Below are 24,400 nucleotides of genomic sequence, written 5' to 3'. Positions count from 1 at the left end.
CAGGCTGCCAAGAGAAAGGAGTCCGACGAGCCGGTTCCTAAGGGGACGGCTCCGTCGATAAAAAGAAAGCCTCAATCCAAATCTGACCATCCACTTAAACAGCCGAAAGTCTCACTGGAACCCGTCGTGGGGTTAATGGCTGCTGGTATGAAAACCGTCACCCTAATAAGGCATGGGGTAGGCAAGGGTTTGATGAAGGCCCCGTCCACAAGCCAAGAGAAACCTCCCCCTCTCCTCTAAGACGACTCCAAATTTGCCTTGGAGAAGATTTCTTCTATTATTTCGCCAGAGGACTACGAGGATTTGGGCAATCATTTGATGGAGGCAATGGGGGAGACGGGTCTATTTGCTGTAGCACAGGTAACATTGTCCATCATCCTTTGCCCATCCATTCAACCTGATTTTTGTCTAACACTTTTCTTAACTTGCTTGTTCCAGTCCCTTGTCATGATGAAGGGCCTAATGGATCGCTGCCTCAAACGTGAAGCAGCTCTAGAAGGTGTGCGAGCAAAGGCAGAGCAGGCGGAGGAAGAGCTGGGTCATCTTAACAAGTGGAAGTGGACACTATGGAGAAGAAGTTTGACCTTTCTGAGCAGGTAAGGAAGGAGCTGGAGCAAAAGACGGATGAGGCGGGGAAAGCCTTGGCAGATAAAGATAAGGAGATAGAAGGACTGAAGAAAAGGCTCCGTCAGGCTAATGAGATAGCGGTCCATCAATACCGTGACTCCGACGCTTTATTAGCCGAGCTAGGAGACTCATTCCTTCAAGGTTTTGATGACGCCCTCCGTCAAGTTAAGAAAGCCTACCCTGACCTAGACGTGTCCATGATAACTGTTGAAGAACAAGGTCAGACGTCTGCTTTGCCCATCGCCTCGGAGAACACAGACGATTTATTTGAGGAGAATGTGGCTCAAGGAGATGGAGAGTCAGCTCCAGCAAAGAGTCCCCAAGATGCCGACCCAAAAATGTAGAAAGCACTTAGTTTATCCGTCATATTTTGAGAACAATCTGTCCTTTATTTTGTGTATTAAACAATTACCCTTCAAGGGGTTTTATCCGTCAATGCTTTATTCCATAATCTTTATGCCTGCTTTATTATTTCTTGTCATTTGAAAGTTGCATGAATGTCCGTCCATGAATTTTACCCGTCTTTTATTTTAGAATTTTCACCAAGTTTGGTGATTCGTGAAGTTTGACGGGTTTTTATCCGTCCATTTGAAACTGGCTACTTAACCGTTTTATTTGCTCGTCGTCACCGGCCCGTACATTTCGTCGAAGCTTTCTGTTTTCTATTTTTCACACGTTTATTTATGGATTTTCACCGTTACCTGTCTAAGATGATTCGGTACTGCTGAGGATTTTAAATTTATAGATGATCAGTCCATTATTCGGAGTTATTACTTCTGACCCGTCCATCTTGTGAACTTACAATCATATCCATCTTTATGTTTGGTCTGTCTGTTTTGTCGACATAATATTTTCAATCTATTGGTGATTCGTCCACTTTGGGGACTGAATTTTCTCACCATGAAGGTGATCCGTACACTTTGTGTAATAGATTTTTACATCCTATGGGTGATCCGTCCACTTTGTGGACTTGATATTCATACCCTGTTGGTGATCCGTCCACTTTGTGGACTTTTCAAAAATTCTCACCCTGTTTGTGACCCGTCCACTTTGTGGACTTTGTAAGTTTTCTCACCCTGTGGGTGATCCGTCCACTTTATGGACTTCGTAAATTTTCTCACTTGTTGGTGATCCGTCCACTTTGTGGACTTTGTAAATTTTCTCACCCTGTGGGTGATCCGTCCACTTTGTGGACTTCGTAAATTTTCTCACCTGTTGGTGATCTGTCCACTTTGTGGACTTTGTAAATTTTCTCACCCTGTGGGTGATCCATCCACTTTGCGGATTTAAATATTCACACCCTATGGGGGATCTGTCCACTATGTAGACTTCAATATTTAAACCCTATTGGCGCTCCATCCACTTTGTGGATATTGTAAATTTTCTCACCTGAAGGTGATCCGTCCACTTTGTGGATTTTGTAAATTTACTCCTGTGGGTGATCCGTCCACTTTGTGGACTTTAATATTCACACCCTATGGGTGATCCGTCCATTTTTCGGACTTTGTAAATTTTCTCACCCTGTCAGTGATCCGTTCACTTTCTTTTTTTGAGAATTTAAGTAGAAAAATACGATTGTGTTTGAATAAATCCTCTTTTAAGAAAGAAAATGCGTTTTGTAGGAAAAGTACCTGGCCCCTTGGGCTTAAAAAGGCACGAAATATTGTAGCAAAAATTATTAAAGGAAAACTAGTAATTGTAGCAAAAAATAAGAATCGATGTTTTTCATATTATCTCTACTGGTAATATTTCCGTAGATGCTCCGTGTTCCATAGGTGCTACAGCTTTTGTCCGTCCATCGTCTCTAGGTGGTAGGTCCCCTTCCTCTGCCATGACGCGATTCTATAGGGTCCTTCCTAGTTGGGGCCAAGCTTTCCTTGTGAAGGAGCTCTAACAGTGCCCATTACTTTCTGTAGTACAAGATCACCGACCTGAAAGTCCCTAGGCTTTACTTTGGTGTTGTAGTGTTTTGCCATGAGATTCTGATAACGCGCCAACCTCTGCTCTGCTGTTGCTCTGACTTCGTGCACTAGGTCAAGCTAAAGGTGCATGGCCTTCTCGTTCTCATCCATGTCGTAGTTCTCCACCCAATAGCTTGTGAGCCCCATTTCTGCGAGAATGACAACTTCACTTCCGTACGCTAGACGAAATGGTGTTTCTCTAGTGGGGGTTCTTGCCGTACTCCGATAGGCCCACAGAACACTCGGTAACTCATCTGTCCAGATACCCTTTGCCCCCTCGAGCCGGATTTTGATTATCTTAAGCAAGGACTGGTTCGTGACTTCGACCTGCCCATTAGCCTATGGGTGCGCGAGTGACGAGTAGTGGTTCTTGATTCCTAGTTCTGAACAGAAATCTCTGAATGCGCTGTTGTTGAATTGCTTACCATTGTCAGAGACAAGTACTCTGGGTATCCTGTACCTACATATGATATTTCTCCAAACAAAACTTTGGATGTTTTTCTCCGTGATTGTGGCTAAGGCTTCTGCTTCTACCAATTTAGTGAAATAGTCTATGCCAACTACCAGAAATTTTAACTGCCTGACCGTTGTTGGGAATAGGCCCATGATGTCAAGTCCCCATTGAGTGAATGGCCAAGGTACTGTCAACGGGGTCAATTCTTCGGATGGTTGCTTGATGAAGTTGCTGAACCTTTGACATTTGTCGCAAGTCTTGACATAAGCCTCCACGTCCTTTTGCATGGTAGGCCAATAATACTCTGCTCGCACGAGCTTGTGTACCAATGATCTTGACCCCGAATGGTTTCCGTAAATCCCCTCGTGTATCTACCTCATGACGTAGTCCGCCTCTTCCGTACCCAAGCATCTCAGATATGGACGGGAGAAACCTCTTTTGTACAGGATATCTTTTATCAAGACGAATTTGGCCACTTGGACTTTCAACTTTCTCGCTGCCTCCTTCCCATCTGGTAAGACCTCATTTTTTAAGTATGAAACTAACGGTGTGGTCCAATTACTTCCAGAGCCTATCTCCTGTATGTCACCGGAATCTATTAGTGGAGAAAGCTAAATGAAAGAGAGTACATCACCAGGTACGATCATATGCTCTGCTGAAGCGGCTTTGGCAAGACGGTCGGCTCGCTCATTTTCCCCTCTAGGGATTTGGACGATTTTGGCTTCTAGGTCATCTACTCTTGCCCTTGCTTGATCAAGGTAACTCTTCATCCTTTCGCCCTTGCACTCATAGTCTCCATTTATTTAGTTAGTAATGACTTGAGAGTCGCAGTAAATGACTACCCTCAGGGCTCCTGCTGCTTTGGCGAGGTCGAGTCCTGCTATTAATGCTTCATACTCTGATTCATTGTTTGTAGTGAGGAAGTTGAGACGGACCATACATTCAACTGTATCTCCTTCGGGCGATAGTACCACGATGCCGAGCCCCCCGGCTTGTCTATTGGATGAGTCCGTATATATGCTCCAATGAGGGGACTCCTCTACCCCGTTGTCTTCGTCATGAGTGAATTCTGCTATGAAGTTTGCGATGATCTGTCCTTTGATGGCGGTTCGTGGGCGGTATTGAATATCAAATTCGCTCAACTCTATAGCCCATAAGGCCAATCGACCCGCAGCCTCAGGGTTGCTCATCGCCCATCTCAAGGGTTTATCGGTTAGGACGTTCACCGTATGGGCTTGGAAGTACGGTGAGCTTGCGAGCCACCATAGCTAATGCAAAGGCAAGTTTCTCCATAGGCGGGTATCTCTCTTCGGCACCGCGAAGCGCTCGGCTCGCGTAGTATACGGGCTTTTGTACTTTTTCTTCTTCTCTGACTAAGGCAGCGCTGATGGCTGTGGGGGAGACGGCTAGATAGAGAAAAAGCTCTTCTCCTAGCTATGATAGGCTCAGTAGTGGCGGGGAGGAGAGATAAGCCTTCAATTCCTCGAATGCCTGTTGCCATTCGGCAGTCCATTCGAATGATCTCTTTAGCGTGCAGAAGAATGGCAAACATTTGTCCGTCGCCCTCGACACGAACCTATTTAGTGCTACTATTTTTCCGTTGAGGCTTTATACCTCCTTTATATTTCTTGGTGGCTCCATCTCCATAATGGCCTGCATCTTGTCCGGGTTTGCCTCAATCCCCGTTTGGGACACCATAAATCCTAGGAATTTTCCCGCTGTCACTCCGAAGGCGCATTTTCCTGGATTAAGCTTCATGTTGTAAGAACGAAGGGTGTTGAATGTTTCTTTGAGATCTTCTAAATGATCTTCCTCCCTTCGGCTTTTTACTAACATGTCGTCCACGTAGACCTAGACATTCCTCCCAATTTGCTGCGCAAACATTTTGTTCATAAGTCTTTGGTACGTTACGCCCGCGTTCTTCAGGCCGAAAGGCATTACTTTGTAACAGAAGAGGCCTTGACTAGTTACGAACGAAGTTTTCTCCTGATCGTCTTCGTTCATTCGGATTTGGTTGTACCCCGAGAAAGCGACCATAAATCTTAGCAACTGGTGTTGGGCCGTTGAGTCTACTAGGACGTCCACCCTTGGGAGGATATAGCTATCTTTGGGGCAGGCTTTGTTAAGGTCGGTGAAGTCCACACACATCCGCCACTTTCCGCTAGCTTTCTTAACCATTACTACGTTCGCCAGCCAATCGGGGTAGTATACTTCCCTAATGAAACTCGCCTCCTGTAGCTTGCGGACTTCTTCTGCTATGGCCCGATCTCGTTCGGGGGGTGAACACTCTTTTCTTCTGTCGAAAGGGTGGAAAGGAGGGCGATACATTCAACCTATGCACCATGACTGAAGGGTCTATTCCTGGCATATCTTCATGGCTCCAGGCAAATACATCTCGATTGCTTTTGAGAAAGGTTATGAGCTCTTGACGGACTGCGGGGTCAGCGAGTGTTCCAATTTTGGTTGTTTTGCCAGGATCAGAACTGTCAAGGGGTATCTCTTCTAGCTTCTCTACTTGCTCCATCACCGTCCAGTGTTCTTCTATATTCAAGGTCTGGACCTGATCCTCAATCTCCATCATGGCCACGTAGCATTCGTGAGCGGCCATCTGACTTTCGCGCAACTCCCCTAGTCCATAGTCGGTAGGGAACTTAATCATCAGATGGTAAGTTGAAGTTACCACCTTCCATGAATTGAGTGTGGGTCGTCCGAGGATAGCATTGTAGGCAGACGAGCAATCGACCACTAAGAATGTCACGACCTTTGATACCTGTTGGGGGTAATCGCCTACCACTACGGACAATGTGACCGCACCCAGTGGGAATACCCGGCTCCTTCCAAAACCCACTAGCGGGGCATTTGTCGAAATCAATCGCTCCCTGTCGATCCTCATCTGCTAGAACGCTAGGTAGTATAGAATATCTGCTGAACTACCGTTGTCGATCAACACCCGGTACATGTTGTAGTCTCCTACACGTAGGCTGACGACTAGAGCGTCGTCATGTGGGTGGTGAAGGCACCGCGCATCTTCTTCTGAAAACTCGATTATGGGGCCTTCTCTTTAAGCTATCTTTGGCATGACCTCCGTCAGCTGTACATTTTGTACCAACCTAAGATAGGTTTTGCAGGCCTTTTTGGACGACCCAGCGACAGCCGTTCCTCCTATGATCATCCTTATTTCTCCTATAGGGGGTCTTTGTCGCTCATTATCCCATCGGGGGTGTTGGTCTTATGGTGGTGGATCCGTTTTTTCTTTACTAACGAACTTCTGCAATTTTCCTTGTTCGATAAGGGCCTCGATTTGTTGCTTTCAGTCATAGCAATCAGTCGCGTCATGACCATGGTCATGGTGGAAACGGCAATATTTGTCCCTAGACCGTCTGTTGGAATCACTCTTCAGCTTTCCAGGGAATGTCAGAGCTCCTTCATCCTTGATTTGCATTAGGACTTGATCTATTGGTGCGGTCAATGGAGTAAAGCTTGTGAATCTTCCCCCCAGGCGCTTAAGGCGTCTTTCATCCCTTCCGTCTCCTGTCCTCGCCTTTTTTCGGCTTTGGTCCTGCTGGGTGTCTTCTTGCCTTTCTCTTTTCCTGGGCCTTTCTTTACGAGCCGACAACGCGTCTTCAGCGTTCATATACTTAGTGGCCTGGTAAAGCACTTCCGACATGGTTTTTGGGTCATTTTTGTACAGGAAGAACAAGAACTTACCCTTCTTTAGCCCATTCATGAACGCTGCTACGAGTATCTTGTCGTCGGCTTCGTCGATCGAGAGTGCCTCCTTATTGAATCGGGATATGTAGGCCCTCAACGTTTCATCCTCCCGTTGCTTGATACTCATCAAGCAAGCCGTAGACTTCTTGTACCAATGTCCTCAGATGAAGTGCACAGTGAATTAAGCGCTCAGCTCCTTGAAGGTGCTGATAGAGTTGGGTGTCAGCCGGCTGAACCAAATCCTCGCCACACCTTTCAGCGTTGTAGGGAAGGCCCTACACATGATTGCGTCCGCTACTTCTTGAAGGTGCATGAGGGTGTTAAAGGTCTCTAAGTGGTCTAAAGGGTCCCTGACCCCGTCATAGCTATCTATCTGTGGCATGCGGAACTTACTCGGTAGAGGAAAGGAGTTGACGGGGGCAGTGAACGGCGAGCCAGTTCGGTTCACAAGGTCGTCAAGATCGCTAGACTCTCGTCCCTTGAGAGTGTTCATCATAACTTCCATTTGTTCCTTCATCGCCTGCATCTTTAAGATAATAGGTGGCGGAGCCGTATCCGCGAGGGAAGGAAGGCTCACGTTCTGTCACTCTGGTCTACTCAGGGCGTTACTGGCCTGAGGTTTCTCTTGGTTCCTTCTGTCAGCGCTGTTTCCTTCTTGGTCTGCTCCTTGGTTGTCTGGTGCTGCGTTTTTCTGGCACAGCTGCTCTTCCAAGTCGTGATTCTGCTTGGTAAGGCGTTCCACGGCAGCGGCAAGAGTTTTGACTTGTCTCTCGAGTGCGTCGTGGGTGGTTCTTCTTCCTGAACGTCGTTAGTTGTTGCCATTGAGTGAGTGAGCACCATGCAACTTTTTGTTCGGGAAGCGGTAATATGACGTCGTTTCCCACAGTCGGTGCCAACTGATGATGCCGAATAAATCACCAGTAAGCCACACGATCTTCGCACGCTCGAACAGTACTTGCACAAAAAAGAAGACCTAGCAGAGAGCGCCGGTATGGTGTCGGCCAAATACCCTCCGAAGGTTAAGTTAAAATTATTCTCACAATTCTAAAGTGCTAAAAAGGGTAAATTATGTGTACCTCGATTTGTGAGGGTATTGAGGTTTTTATAGTAGTAGAAGGGTGACCTCTCTTCCTTGATGTAGAAGTCTTTTCCTTATAGGAATCCTCTTGAGCAATCCCAAACGTGATGGACAAGTTATTTCCTTGTAGAGAGGGTCCTTTATTAACATGCGTATCTTCCGGAATTCCCCATGCACTAGGATTCCGATTTCCTTTGGGATTCTACTTGATTTCTGGTGTGTGTGACAAGTATTTTAAGTTAGGTTCCTGCTATTCCTTGGGCTTACCTATTGTCGGCCCATGGGCTAAGATCCGTCAAGCCCATCAAGGCAAATACCAATTTTTACACCTTCAACTATGATTTATGTTTGGCAGTTAGGGTATTTGTTTTGTTTTGATTTAGGCATTTTGGTCAAATTTCTATCTCCCTCTCTCTATGCTTTACCATTAGAATTTCTCTGCATTTATCTCATTTTTTTTCTTTGTTTAAAATTTATTTACGGTTATGGGCTCTCTTTCTATGTTTTTTATTTTTTTATTTTTTTTATTTTATTTTATTTTATACAAAGAATGGATAGGTGGGTTTTAATGATTAGGAGAGTAGATACTGAAAATTTTAGATGCTAAGGAAAAGCAATTGTGGTAAATTATAGACAACAGAAATAGTATTTGAAGAAGATAAAGTATTCAAAGAGGATAATCAACATTGGTATGTTGAAACTTGGGTATATGGTGTTGCAGAGAAGAAACAGAACAAAGAACCTTCCCACCACTGACCTACCGGAACTGCAAACAGTAAGTTTTCCTCTTTATTTTTCAGTTTGTGCATTAAATATTATCTTCTTTTTTCTATAATAGTTAGATTAGTTTAGATGTGTATCTTTGGGTTATATGTAGCTTTGATTAAGGTATTTGCATTATGATGGTGGTGTATAACTTAAAACATATAGGTTAAAACACATAGGAGTGGAATTAAAGTCGGTGACATGACTAGCACAAGAAGCAGGTAAACTCTTCACCACTTAGCGGTGGCGCATCCCAAGTGGAAACTACATCACATCTCTTTGACTCACCTAATCCACCCTTCATCAAAGTCCCCCTGACTGCAAAGCTTAATAGAAAACATTTTTAACTAAAGTCCAGTATTTTCCTCTTTTCTTGGTTTGGATGGAATCGGATTTTTTTGGTTGCCTAAGTTTAAGATAACTTGGCGGTTTTTTTTCTTTTTTTTTTTTATTTCTTTTTTTAAAGGAATTACACTATTTTAGACAAAGATACATATATTTATTGAAGTTGGTACGATCTCCAGTTATGGTTGTGACTCCTATTTTGGTAGTTAACTTGGGACTGTTTTCAATTGACAAGTGGAACATTAACAAATTTGTTCTTTGTTCTTTGTGAGATGTATACATGTTGATTGTGATGTTTATGTTGCAGAAGCCATTAAGAGTAGGAAAGAATCCTTAAAATTGCTTCTAATATTGCTGCATTTGGATGATTTAAAAGTTATATAGGCATGACTTTATGCATAAACTTGTGATTTTTTTTGCTACTTTTGCGTGTTTGAGCTTTTGACATCTAATTTTTTGAGTGAATGATCATGGGATTTTTCTCCTTAGTCTATGTGTGTGTTTAATTGTAATATATGTGTTCCAATTTTGGTATTATTCAATTCTAATACATGGGTGTTGCATTTTGTTAATCTTATAGGAGTCTAACACTAATCATCTTGAATGCCATTTGATTTTTTGGTACATGTTAGTCTATTGGTTAAATATTTTCGTATTTTTAGCTTCTATTGAGAGATGATGTCTTAAGGAAATGTCTTTGAAATTCCTATCCACAAACTATATTTTTCTGAGTTAGTTATTTTTTAAATGATTCTTGATATGCAGATTATTTACAAATAGAATGTGCTATATATATAAAATTCCAAATGCTTGCTGAACATTGAATTTACATTTTAAATTAGATTAGTCTTGGTCCCATGAGCATTCAACATTACAGGCATTTATTTTTTTTTTTTTGCTTATACCCAAAATTTTGTACATGCATGTGTTTGATGCACCCATACCCAGTTAGTGACAAATATATTGAATGATTTATGTTAATAATAATCCTTTGAAGTTTATAGAGTGCAACATAGTGCACCATTCTCTAATTTATTTTGATGTTACTTTGTTAGGTCTTAATTGCTATAAAGAGCTAGAGAGTAGTTGAGAAACTGCCAGAGACAAATAAGAAAATGGCTATTAATGAAGTTGAGAAGAGGGCAAAAATTGTCAATATCCTTATGCACCAAGAAATTTATGGAAAAGGATTGCTCTAAAAAGCATCAAGTAGATGTATATGGCTTAGGAAAGGGATCAGGTAGCTGTAGATTTCTCTGTGAGATTTCATAAATGTAACTTTGATTAAGTGCTACCATATTTTATTTTTTTTATAGGGTAGTACAGTGATTGGTATTGATAAAACTCTACAATATAACTTTTTCAAGAGTTTTGTTTTGTTTTTTTTCCCTTGTCCTAAGACATATCTTTTTGCCCAGTTTTTGTATTCTTGAAATTAGTTGTCCTTTTTGTAGTTTAAATTGGATAGTTATAGTAAGAATCCTGTAATCGTTATAAACATAGTTTGTATAATTGAGGTTCTTTGTATTTTCCTTATTTAGTATGTCTTCATTTGACCATATTTAATGCATAAACAGACCTTCAATATTAAGGGAGTTTCTAATCATTTAAAATAATAATAGTAAAGAAAAATAAATATAAGAGGGAAGGTTTCTTTTTTCTTTTAAAAAATCAGTATACTTCTTTTAATTGCCTATGGAGTTATCATAATATATTTATTATATCATGATAATGTTTGATTGGCTAATGGAGTTGGCACAAAATCTTTGTATCATGATCATGTTATTAGAGTTTGATAGACAATTAGTGAAACAACTAATATTCTACTAATAGAATTTTATTATGATTTTACATATTTTTTTATGAATAATAAATAAAATTTACTCGCGTATTGCATGGGTCATATATTTTGAAAAAATTTATGGGGAATTGAAAAAATTATTAAAATAGTTAATAACTTTTTCATTTTTTCATAAATTTTTTTAAAAAAATAATTTACTAATGTGTGTCTCAAAACACGTATTAGTAAAATCAAATAAATTAATAAAAAGATCTTTGTTCCATATTGACGTAATCATGGCAGTTATATCACAAAATTTTGAATTAAAGTAGCATGTGGGTAGGTGGCTCAGCAGGCCAGCTATAGGCACACTGTATACTGCACAATTGACAAAAAGACATAAAACTAAGTTAAAAAGAAAAGAAATACGTTGTTCACCACACACCACAGAAATAGAGGGCGTGACTCTAGTCTTCACGAAAGAAGAAACACAAATACATGCTCTTCGTAGATGACAGTGGCGGAGTTATTGGGGTAAGCTGTTTCATGTGTGTAATTTTATTTTTATCTTTTTAAAAATAAAAAGATAAAAATGGGATTGGCCCATGTGGCTAAAGGTGGCTCAGTTGGGAGAGATCCCACATGCAAGCACGAGGTTCCTTGTTTGAGTCATGGCAAGTACCGTGTGGGAGGAGGGTTCTTAGCTTGCATTGTGCCTCTCCTGCTGGCTTTCTTGGAGTGTTAGGATGAGGTCTGTGGTGCCCCGATCATAGTAGTTATGACTCAATCCAATATTCCCTAACGTGGGGTGCTCCTATTAGGTCACGTCCTGGGGGATTAGTCACAAATAGTCGCCCCCCCCCCTTTTGTTCATAAAAAAAAAAAAAAAAAAAAAAAGTCTAACACGGTGGGAGTAGGATCAGTTCACTGAGGAAATGGGTAAGAGTCTTGCGATACCGCTTAGGGTAAACAAAATTATGTTCGGGCAAGTTGAGCCAAATACTAACTAGTGAACCAAAGGGAAGTCAGTGAGGGGATAGCCAAATTGAGGTCAGTAACCGAGCACTGTCAATGACTTTGGGGAATCTGCTGCCGAGCACTATTTGATGTTTGGAACATGTTCCAAGAGAATCCTCTGAAATTGTGAGGATTCCTTAGGATTTCGATAGATGTGAGAATATGTGCGAGGTGGGAAAATAATGATGATAACCCCACTAATAGGAGACTATAAAAAGGGGAAGAGGGGTAGCATAAAGGGGGTTGGAAAAAAGGGGGGAGAGATTGAGAAGGAAACACAGAGAAACACGAGAACAGAGGCAAACAAAAAGGGAGTATGTAGTAAGATTTAGCTTAGACAGACCAGGCGAAGTTTGGGGCCCAACTTGTAGGATTGTGATACAGCCCTCATATAAATTAATTATGGCCCAAATACTACGATTGGAAGAGTTTTTGGTGACCATATATATATATATATATATATATATATATATAGTTCCACTTGTCAAACTGGTATAGTCTCCAATACAAAATTGACTCCCTTGACAGAAATTGATGAATGAAAAAAAAAAAAAAAAAAAAATCAAAACCAGCAGCGATTGTAGCTATTGGTTTTTATATAGGGCACATTCGCACTTTTTATATATAAATAAAAAGACCAATAAAAAGACCAACAGCGACTGTAACTATTGGTTTTTATATAGGGCACATTTGCACTTTTTTATATGTAGATGGTTTTTATATAGGGCACATTTGCACTTTTTTATATGTAGATAAAAAGACCAATAAAAAGACCAACAGCGACTGTAACTATTGGTTTTTATATAGGGCACATTTGCACTTTTTTATATGTAGATGGTTTTTATATAGGGCACATTTGCACTTTTTTATATGTAGATAAAAAGACCAATAGTGACTATAGCTATTAGTTTTTATATAGGGCCCATGCACTTTTTATATATAGAATGATAATCCATCCATCCCAAATTGTTTGGCATAGTTAGAAAAATCTAATTATTTAGGGAAACATCATTAAGTGCCTTATCTCTTTAAAAAAAAAGTTAAAAATTTCTTCAATTACTCTTAAACAAATTTATTACTCCCTTCGTCCTAGTTTATTTGTCCTTTATTCTATTTTGGATTGTCCCAAAATATTGTCAATTTGTCATGTTTTTAAAAATAAAAATCATTGATTTACTAATGTTTCTATTATAAATGAAATTCCCTTAAAAAGTTTGACTTTTTCAACAGGACAAATAAATTGAGACAGAGGAAATATTAATTGCCTTATCTCTAAAGGTTAAAAAAAAAAAAACAAAAATGAATAAGGATGGTGTATAAAGTAGATTTCAAAATTTAGATTTTTAATTTTTTTAATTAAAAAAAAATGCTCCCACAAATCAATTAAGGGCATAAAGGGAATGTTAATACATTAATAGTATTTAACTTTTCAAATAGAACATAATTTTGAGACATTCCAAAATGAAATGCAGGCCAAATTTATTTGGCCTAAGCGATTTCACAGCTGATGTCACTTCTTTCATTTTGGAGCAAAGAGAAAAGGTAATAGTTCACACTTAATGTCACTTCTTTCATCATGCAGCAAAGGGAAGAGGCAATAGTTTGCAGCAAGGGCAGATACCTAAAATAGACCAAAACCAAAACCAAAAGTATTGGTGGAACCCAAAGAAGAAAAAAACTCGGGAACAGCTTAGACTTTGATCTCACAATTGTCCATTCAAAAGCAACTGGGCTCTTAACTTGGTGTCGGGCGTTGCTCCAAACAATTGATCCAAATTCAGACTTAGCCGCTTTGGATTCATCTCCCTTGGCCACAAATGTAACAGTGTAACTCTGTTTGTCCCCTACTTTTCCAAAAACAAGCCTTGTAGGCTTTACTGTCACAGCCACCGATGTTGGCACATCAATAGTCACATGATAGACAGATCCAGCAGCACCGACATTCGTCAACACCCGTGTATATCGAACAATCCCATTGTTTTCAAACAAGACAGAGAATGATGGGTAATTGAGTTCACCAGGGTTGGAAAATTTTCTAAAGCACGTAACATTGGAGCGTTTGACAATGGTTTGGACTTGATCAACTGTGTAGTCCAAGGAGCACAAGAAGGGGATGTAATCCTCAGTTGAGATATCGTATATAAGGCCTGGAGAGAGGGCTTTATGTGGATCTACATGACCGGCTCCATGAGCCCATGGGTTGGAAAGTGCTCCACTTGCAGCATCTCGAAGAGGGGATTTGGTGTTGTCTTGAGTGTAGGCAGTAGTCATTAGGGCAGATTTGATTGCGCTTGGACTCCATTGTGGATGAGCTACTTTTAAAAGTGCTGCCAATCCACTTATATGCGGGCAAGACATTGATGTACCTGTAACAATTCAATTAAGTTGTTGTCAAATGGAGTAATCTAGCTTTGTGAAAATCAAGTGTAACTATTAGTTTCAAACTAAACCATAATTTGCTAATGCCATGAGCCATAATTGTGTTGGTTGAAGCATAAGATGATTTAATGATAATTAAATTTCAATGTTCCATGATGTACTCTAGATAGTGAAGGTAATATGTGTGTGTATATATATATAGTAGAAGAGTATTGAATTCTTGTGATGGTTATGATCGGGTTGCAAAATGGTTGTTACGAAAGAAGTTTAAATATAGTCTAGGTCTTCATCCTATAGACACTGTAACTGCACCATTATAATGCAAGGAATTTTTCCAATATGCATGCGTGTGTGGGTGTCCATGTTTGTTTATATTAACTACTGCTCATGACTAAAATCAAATATAAATCAAACAATACTTGTCATGTGCCCCAACCCCTAAGTAAGAAGCAATATATTCCTTAAATACAATAGTGTTAATTGGTAGGTTACCTGAGACAATATTGAATGGGGTCTTCTTAGTGTCTGTGTCCAATCCAGTAGGCCCAACAACCTCAGACCAAGCAGCCAAGATATTAACCCCAGGCCCAATCACATCCGGCTTCAAGATATATGGGGTCACCATGTTGGGCCCTCTTGAACTAAACGCTGCGACCTTGGGTGAAGGCCGCACATTTAACACGGTCCCACCAAAAGTCAGCAGAGCCGTCAGACTAGGATCAGACCTCAAATACTTCTTGATCAAATCCCCTGCTGTGCACCCCACCGCTACAGTTGGTAATAAGTGACTGTTAGCCACCAATTCCTCACCGTTTGCGGCCATGTTCGTGAGTATCATCCCAACTCCACCCGCGTCGCGTACAACCTCTCCTTTCTCCTCACATGAGATCACCCCTCTATCGCACACAACCACTTTCCCACGGACCAAATCCGGTTCCAGTGAATCAGGTAAACACAAGCTACTCCATTTGTTTCTACCATTCTCATAAACCAAACCAACTGGTTTATTCCCCATTCCTTGTCCACTATATAGAGACGCACCGGCGAATCGTCTTTTGTTCCCGAGTGAAACAAAAGCAGGGAAATCTCGGTCTAAAGTCCCCGCTCCAACTGTCATTATCCACGGAGCCGCATTGATTACGGTGGCCGGTATGGGCCCACTGTTCCCGGCTGAGCAAGAAACAAAAATGCCCCTTTCAACCGCCGTAAAGGCTCCAATTGCAATGGGATCTTGGAAATACGGAGCTGGCCCACCACCGATCGAGAGTGAAAGAATATCAACACCATCGTTTATAGCCCAATCCAAACCCGCAAGAATATCAGATCCACAGCACATATTGTTCCAACATACTTTATACATTGCAACGCGCGCGTGAGTGGCCATCCCACGCGCTGTACCAATCGCGTAACCGAAGAGACTGGCGTTAGTCACTGGAGACCCGGCTGCAGTGCTTGCAGTGTGCGTCCCATGACCGTCTTGGTCGCGAGGTGACACGGCCTCCTTCAAGAGTCGTCCACCGGTGTAGACCATCTGATAACCTTTGGAGAAGCTTCGTGCGCCGATGAGTTTTTTGTTACAAACCGTGGAACTGAAATCGGGTCCGGGTTTGCACTCGCCTCGCCAGCGGCTCGGGATCTCTGGTAGACCCGAATCGTCGAAGCTTTTAGACTCTGGCCAGATACCAGTATCTAAAAAACCGATAATAACGTCGTGAGACGCTTGTTCGAGGAAATGAGTGTACTGGCTGGATTCGGTGTTGAGGCCAAGGAACTGGGGGGTGCGAGTGGTATGGAGGGGATAGAGGATATCTTTGTAAACACCGAGGACTACGTCGGATCGGCGGAGTGATTCGGCTTGGTCCGAGTCAAGTTTGGCAGCGAAGCCATTGAATGCGTCGATGTAAGTGTAAAGGAGAGAGGAATCGGAGCCAGAGAGGGATTGGAAGTGAGCGGAGTACCAGTCGTGGTGTGTGGCGTAATGGAAAGGTTTGTCTTGGTGTTTCATTTGAATGATGTAAGTTTGCTTAAGCTCAGTGGGTGAAACTGAAAGGAATAGCAAAAATATAGGGAGGACAAAACTGAGGAAGCTCTTGGGCAAACCCATCGCCGCCGTTAATCTGTTATTCAGTGTTAGCCGTTAATTGCTATTTATAGATAGGACTGGCCCAGGAATTAGGCCTAAGACTCCACAACAAAATAAAAAAATTTCTATTAAAAAAAAAAGTCTCATTTTCCGTTTATAAAAAACCTAAAATTTTATAAAAATATAACATTTTAAAAATAATTGTGATGATTGTTTATTTTATTGTTGCGTATGTCGGGGTAATTATTGAGCAACAGTGTTTAATTTGAGTGCGATGCCAACTGTCGTGCTTTATGATTTTGTAAAAAGTGATTGTGGGAGATTGGTTTGAGATGATAAGATTTTTCAAAAACACAAAAACGGTGTTTCATTAGAATATCACTATTGTCTTTGCGTCTTTGGCTCCTACTTTGACATAGTCATTATTACTGAGTTGTGTTATATATTGGTGATCGCTGATTTTTGAGGACGCAGTTTGTTTGAGTTTTGTTTAACAGATGTCAAACAAAATGGTTGTGGCATCTGTTACTGCAGTGATTTCTGAAGTGATCTTAGTAAGAGAAAATATCAAGGAATGCTGGGTGCATATTAGGGCTATTCGTGATGTACGCTCAAAAGAGGAAATATTTTTTTACATATAATCCTGTGGATAATGAAGGAAAAATTTTCATGGGTAATTTTTCAACCTCTAAGATTGAAAGATATGAAAAAATTGTACTAAAGATGACTATGGGCAAGTTTCTTGCTTTAAAGGATATATTGCATGTGCTAGGTATTCAAGAGAACCTTGTATTTGGCTCATTATTGAGCAAAAATGGCTTTAAATTGGTTTTTGAGTTTGATAAATTTTTACTTTTTAAGAGTGAAATATATGTGGATAAAAGATATTTGAGTAACCGCTTGTTTAAGATGAATGTAATAACTACTTTTTTACTATTGATAATAATAAAAGTATATCTTCTATTTACATACTTGAATCATTTAATATTTAATATGGTAGATTGGGTAATGTTATCATACTTTACATAGAATAATCAATTTAAATTTACCGCCTAAATTTGAAATTACTTTTGATCATAAATGCGAAACTCGTGAGGCGCTGATAAAGGAGGTGATCCTACCACTTGTGGACCACACAAGCCTTGATAACCTCACGATAGCAATAATGCGGGCCAACCTTTGGACCGCCCCTTTTGTTATTTGCTATATACCAATAATGGGGGCCACTGCTGAGTCCCCGCGTCCATACCGCGTGGAAGGGTCATGGCCGTTGCTAACTGTGCGATACATGTGTACGCTTGAAATGTGTTGGGTAACTTGAGATATTTTTTTTTGATGAACGGGTAACTTGAGATATTATATATATATTTCTGAACCTCTTTTTTATTTTTGGAACTTTGGACTAAATATAGTGTAAAGTGGTGAATCTTGGCCAATAGGGGTTAAGTTATTAGTCTTCTTGACCTCATTTGTAGGGATCCGATGCAATGTGACCCTCCTAACAAATATTAAATTTTTTTCCTTCAGTACTAATGCTGTGTTTAAGTCCCTCAAAGTAAGGGCAATAAGAATGTAACCCTGGCCAGCAAGGGGTAAGTTGTTGGCTCTCTCTCTCTCTCTCTCTCTCTCTCTCTCTCTCTCATGTGCATAAATAATGTACTTACCCAAAATGTGCATATAATGTATATGAATGACACTCAATTCACAAGTATTATTTATGGCAACTATCTTGAGGTGTGGTTTGATAGTAGGAGTATTGTATTGTTTCACATGATACTTGGTAGGATTTGAATAGTTTGAGCAATAATACTTCAACGATATGTTATGCCTACGAAAATAACCTTATCAAGGTTCTGGTAGTACATGTGGTATTACCTATTATCTTTACGTAGCGTGAGGTCATAAGTCCACCCTTGGAGCTCTCTTTTTTATTTAGTGAAAAAAAAAAAAAAAGTATTTTTGATGGCATGGACAAATAAGAGGAATTGCTTCCAATTAAAATCCAAAAATTGGTATGGTTGGCAATTGCAGGTATATTAAGGAGTGAGAACGATGAATATACTACCATATTGCAAAAAGTCTTGGGTTCAAATATTGTCAAGGGGTAAAATTTAGAGACAACATATATATATATATATATATATAGAAAGAAGAGACAACGTAATTAGCATTGGAGTTTTAAAATTCCCAATTTGTTATTTTAGAAACCCAAAAGTATGATATATATTTTTAATTTTTAAATAATATTATATATATTTTCACCCAGGTGTATTTATAAAAAAATTGAATACTATTATTTAAACATACTTATCAAGCTTACCACAACAACCACTTGTTGAGTGTTTGTTTTTTTGGTAGTGGTGGGTGAGCTGGATTTGGTGATTGCAGAATCAGAGCGCCTCTTTTTGCTTTTTATTGCTAAATCAAAGGGCCTTATCATTAATCTTGGAGTTGGAGCAGGAGAGTAGAGTCGCCGTACAAGGTGATTATTTAGGTTTTGACGTACTGTCTTCTTTCCTTTCTCTTTATTATTATTATTTTGTCATTCATCTATTCCAGAAAACCTATATGGATTGAAAAAGACAAAACCCCACCTTGTATTTAAAATGCTTTTCTGGTTGATGTTCATTCAATCATTCTTAATAGCTTGACCTTGTAATAGAAATTCTTTACCGGTTGGGGTAAGTTATCGTTTTTTACTTAAAATATAAATAAATAAATAAATAACTTTTAAGTATCTAGGCTAGACATTCAATTGTTTCTCCCCAAAAAAAAAAAAAAGCCTGGGCATTCAACCGTTCAATGCGAAAAACAGCGTGATATTTTTCCTTTAGAGTAGCAAAAAGTTTTATACAATATTAGGAACACACGACAATAAATGTGATTGAGATTACAATGATATAATCATAATAATAATAATTTTTTTAATATTACCTTTCTATTTTGCATTTTTTTTTTCTTATTTTGTATTTAAAAATTGATAAATCAGTCTATAAAATTTATATAATAAGTATTTGTATTTCCCCAAGAATCACTCATTATACCAAGTTATGAAATAAGTGATTCTTGGGAAAATACAAATACTTATTTGAACAAGAAGTTAAACGGTATTCATCAATCATACCATTAATATGTCTTTCGATATTGATTTCCTTGTCTATTAAATCTTTATCATTCGAAAGTAACCATTCTTTTCTCTTTAGTGATGCTTCACAACTCCAACGTGATAATAGATACATACGGGAGATTTGGTGATAATCTTTGTGAAGAAATATCCTAAGTACATGATGACAAAATATACCTCAAAATTCAAAGGGTTTGTAATTACAATTAGTCATATCACCATCCCACAAAACTTTGTATTTTTTACTAGTTTTGTCTTTGTAATATAGCAACACAAATTCACTACCATATTCTTGAAGCACGGAATATAGTGCAGCATTCCCAAACTCCACTTGAAATAATTTGAAAGCATAAAGTGTCAACACAGTATGTGCTTGGTTTTCTAATGGTGAAAAGTTTCTTAAAGAAGAACTCCTAAATGTTTTTTTTTATTTTTTTTTTATTTTTTTATACAAGATAGAATTTCTGTTCTAGCCTAATCTAAGTGTATATGTGTGTGAAGCTCCCTCATAAAGACTTGAACCACTGCCCTTGCCCCCCACATTCCACAAGTATTTATACTTGTGGAATGACCACTGCACGAAGGGTGTGTGGTGGTAACTCCTAAATGTTTCTAACATTGTATCATGTGATTGTATTTGTTCAACATCTTCAATGGCAACATCAATCTAAAATTTAAAAATGACAGCAAATTAGAAGCATTTAAATGACACACTAAGACTTAAAAAAATAATATAAAAAATGCTAACAATGACAAATATAAAACAATGATACATAAATAAAATAAATTATAAGGGTAAATAATGACTTACTTGTTTAACAAATTGGATCAAGCTTATGTGGGAACTAACAACCATTTGATAAAGGCATTTATGCTTTCAGATCTTCCCGTTGTTGTCATTCCATCAAAAAAATATCCATGAATATAACATGGTACCCAAAAGTGCTAAATTTGGTATAACCCAATCACATGCTTATTCATACACATGTCATATTTTGCAATAACTTGTAGTCATTAGTGCTCGAATTCTTCACATGAGTCGAACTTATATGACTTGTAGAAATCCATGCACCAACTTGAATATTGACTACGAAGAATTGATGTAAACCAACAACATATGCCATATATAGAAGGCATGTTTTGTGAGTGGCAATTCTTTTGAAATTGTCTCTATGATCCATGGATCTTGATCAGTCAAAATAGACTTGGGTGGCTTCTTCATTAATGATACAAAAGTCTGCCAATCAAACGTAAAATTAGTACAATGCAAAAAAATTCAAACACTATCCAAATTGAAAAAGAATTGTGAATCTTTACAAGATTGAAAATTTACCTTCATTAACCATTGAAAAGTACTAGTTGTTTCGTTGCGAAGAAATGCACAACCAATGAGAATTGTCTTTCCATGATTATTGACACCCACAAAGACACCGAAAGGCATATCATAAGCATTCATCTTATAAGTAATGTAAAAAACAACAACATCACCATATTTCTAGTACCAATCAATACAAGGACAAGGTACCCAAAAAATATGCTCCAGCTTTCTCTCATTGTCTATTTTAAAAGCATATTGAAACTTTGAATTCTCCTCTTTTGCATCTTTGCAATATTGTAAGAGGCTCATGGCATCACTCGTTGCATGTTCCCTTCTCATTTTCCCAAAAAGATTACGAATATCTTTTTGAAAAAATGGAAGATATCCATGTTCCACTTTTTTCTCAAGTTCCATAATACGCATTATTTGTCTAATCGAAAGATTAGCTTCTTTCAACAATTGAATGCAATCTTCATCTTCTTTGGTGATAATTCGATTACTAGGAAGAAATCGCACTTCCGAAGGAGTCAACAATTCATGGTTGTGATCTATAATAAACTTAGTGACATGCCATTCTTGTAAAAAAATATCAAATGGCTTTCGTAAAGCAATTCTTAGATAAGCTTTTCATTTACATTTTAAAGATTTTCTATTTCATTGCTCTTTAGATGGATCCACTATTTTTAATGGTGGTTTACCTTCTTGATGACAAAAGAAATCCCGTCTTACTATTTCTTTATTTTTTGTGACAAACCGACCTTTCTGAGTAGAAAAACAATGTTGACTTACTCGGACCAGAATATAAGGAATGGCAAGCATAGAGAGGCCTTGTAGAAACCCATTGGTGTTTTGAGTGTGAGGCTTCTGTGTTGACAGTAGGTTGATTCGTCATTGCTCTTTAATATATAATTCAATCATTTCTCTCATAACATTTTTTATTATTATTTTTACTGTGTGACACGTGTACACCATATATATTACTGTGTGATGGAAGTGTGAATCCAATTTCCCCCCTTGTAGATGACTGCAGGCACTTGATTGCTCAGTTTCATCAAATTCGCATCAACCACCGAAAGCTAATAGATGTGTGGACACCTTTGCTAGGATGGGCACTAACCAAGCTCAAGATTTTGTACTGTTCCACAATCCACCTATGGACTTGGAATTTGCTCTTCTTTCTGATTATAATGGGCTGTATTTGATAAAGATAGAAAACCAGAGCAACATTTACAGTCCAAGAAGGAAGATGGTCAACATGTGTTGGACTCACACACGTGCAGATTACTTAATTAAAACTGTGTCGTTTTCAGTATGGGAGAAGAGTTAGTTATGGCACGTGTGTTTCTGTTATGACACGAGTTGCTCAAGCCCAAGCAATTCAAGCTCCAGCAGTGGCGGGAAATTCTGTTACAGTTAGTTAGAATTGTTAGAAGGATCTAGGAGTTTCTAGAGTCTATTTATTCATGTAATTCATTTATATAGTGAGGTGATGTATTATATTTTCATTCATTGAGAAAGGAACAATTCTGTTTTCTCCTCACTGAGCTTCTCAATTCTCTCTCTGTTTTTCTCTTCGTTTTCTTTCATTTTCTTTCTCTTTCTCATAACCTTTTCTTTCTCCGATTCTGTGCTTGAATCAAAGATCTGTGTGATCATCTTTGTGAAACTCATCTGTTTCTTCATGGTATCAAAGCCACAGATGGCTTCTACTGAACAGATGGCTTCTACTGCAATGTCATCCTCATCTTCAACAATGGCGTCCATGGCGTCTTCTTCTACTGCTTCAATCAATTTGATCAATCAACCTCTTCTATTGCTGTCAAACATGTCAAACATGATGACAGTGAAGCTTGACAGTTCCAACTATATAGTTTGGAAATATCAAATCTCGATGGTACTCGATACTTACTCCTTATTTGAGTTACTTGATGATACTCAACCAATTCCAGAGAAATTTCTCAAGGATCCTTCAGGATCTGTTACTGTAATCACCAATCCAGATTATTCAATCTGGAAATCAAAGGAGAAAGCACTCCTTACCTTTATTAGTTCAACTTTGACACCTTCAATCCTTGCTCTCACTGTGGGATGCCACTTAGCAATGGAAGTTTGGAAGGTTTTTGAAAATCGTTTTTCCTCAGTCTCAAGATCACACATTATGAATTTAAAAGGAGAACTCCACAATATTAGGAAAGGCTGTGATTCTGTTGATGTGTTTCTTCAAAAGATCAAAGTTGTGAGGGATAAGTTGATGGCAGTTGGAGTGATTCTTGATGATGAGGAATTGCTTCACATTGCCATTAAAGGCCTTCCCAAAGAGTACAATGCATTCAAGTCTGCAATACGTACAAGGAGTACTCAAGTGAGCTTTGATGAACTTGCTACTCTGCTTGGTGCAGAAGAAGAATCTTTGAATGATTCTAATGATATTAAAGATTCACACCTAGATCTAATGGTGGTGGTTATAATCAGTACAATAATAGAGGTAGAGGAAGGAATAGCAACAGAGGAAGAGGTAATGGTGGTGGTAGAGGATCTAATATCTTTCCACAACAGTATTCACAATACTCTTCCAATCAAAATCATTCCAATCAGTTCTCTTCATCATCACAGTTTCAAGGTTCCAAGAATGAGAGACCATCCTGTCAGATATGTGGGAAGAATGGTCATACAGCTATTGACTGTTACCATTGAATGGATTATGCTTACCAGGGAAAGCACCCTCCCACCAAATTGGCTGCTATGGCAACAGCTTCAAATGCAGCAATCACTCAAGAGCAACCATGGCTTGTTGATAGTGCTGCAACGGATCATGTCACATCCAACCTCAATGCACTATCCTTTCCAAAACCTTACACTGGACAGGACCATCTAACTGTTGGTAATGGCCAAAACCTTCTTATCACTCACACAGGTAAAATTCAATTCCCAAACTCATCTTTACATCTCAACAATGTCCTTAGGGTACCTTCAATTGCCTTCAATCTAGCTTCTGTTCACAAACTCTGCCATGATAATCATTGTTGGTGCTATTTTGATGAAAACCTTCTATCTGTTCAGGCCTTGGCCACGAGGAAAGTGCTTTACCAGGGCAGGAGTGAACAGGGTGTATACCCTATCTACCCTAGTAAAGCTACTACTCTGTTCTTACCTTCTAAAGTCTGCAATCATGTTGCTTCCACATCTTCATCTTCATCTTGGGAATTATGGCACAACAGGCTTGGTCATCCACATGCTCAAGTCCTGCAAACCCTTCTTCCTATGCTTAAGATTTCTTCAAATAAGTGTAATAGTATATCTTGTACACATTGTCTCAGTGGTAAAATTCATAGACTTCCCTTTCCCACTTCCCATTTTACTGCACATTCACCATTGGAATTAGTTCACTCTGATGTATGGGGCCCTGCTCCTATTTCCTCTATTAATAAATTCAGGTATTATGTGTTGTTTGTTGACCATTATACTCGTTTCACTTGGATTTATTTTCTTCAACATAAATCTGAGGTCTTTCCTATGTTTGTTAAGTTCAAATCCATGGCTGAAACACAGTTTTCATCTAAACTTAAAATTCTAAGATCAGATGGGGGTGGTGAGTTTGTGTCTAAAGAGTTTGAGTCTTACTTATCTGACTGTGGCATTCTTCATCAACTCTCCTGTCCATATACTCCACAGCAAAATGGTTTGGTAGAATGAAAACACAGACACATTATAGAAACCACCATTACCTTACTATCCAAAGCCTCTCTTCCTTTCCAATA

The 24,400-nt window shown here is 39.1% G+C and overlaps 1 protein-coding gene and 1 pseudogene across 1 annotated transcript; both read right to left on the bottom strand.

The window, feature by feature from the left end:
• Positions 1–13,226: 13,226 nt before the first annotated feature.
• LOC115967188 (subtilisin-like protease SBT1.8) lies at positions 13,227–16,221 on the bottom strand. Its single transcript, XM_031086248.1, has 2 exons — positions 14,610–16,221; positions 13,227–14,104 (listed from the first exon to the last, which is right to left on the bottom strand). The coding sequence occupies exons 1-2, from the start codon at positions 16,219–16,221 to the stop codon at positions 13,227–13,229; spliced, it is 2,490 nt and encodes an 829-aa protein (XP_030942108.1).
• A 3,017-nt stretch (positions 16,222–19,238) lies between these two features.
• Positions 19,239–22,406, bottom strand: LOC115967187 (annotated as a pseudogene).
• Positions 22,407–24,400: the final 1,994 nt, after the last annotated feature.

Source organism: Quercus lobata, chromosome 11 (genome assembly GCF_001633185.2).
Source record: "Quercus lobata isolate SW786 chromosome 11, ValleyOak3.0 Primary Assembly, whole genome shotgun sequence".
NCBI lineage: Eukaryota > Viridiplantae > Streptophyta > Magnoliopsida > Fagales > Fagaceae > Quercus > Quercus lobata.
Note: the sequence above shows the minus strand (reverse complement) of the source record. Positions and strands in the feature narration are given on the sequence as shown.

Excerpts from the sequence above, each read along its gene's own strand:
- LOC115967188 (XM_031086248.1), bottom strand. The coding sequence starts at position 16,221 with ATGGGTTTGCCCAAGAGCTTCCTCAGTTTTGTCCTCCCTATATTTTTG. Across the intron at positions 14,105-14,609 it reads CCCATTCAATATTGTCTCAG|GTACATCAATGTCTTGCCCG; the intron begins GTAACCTACCAA and ends GAATTGTTACAG.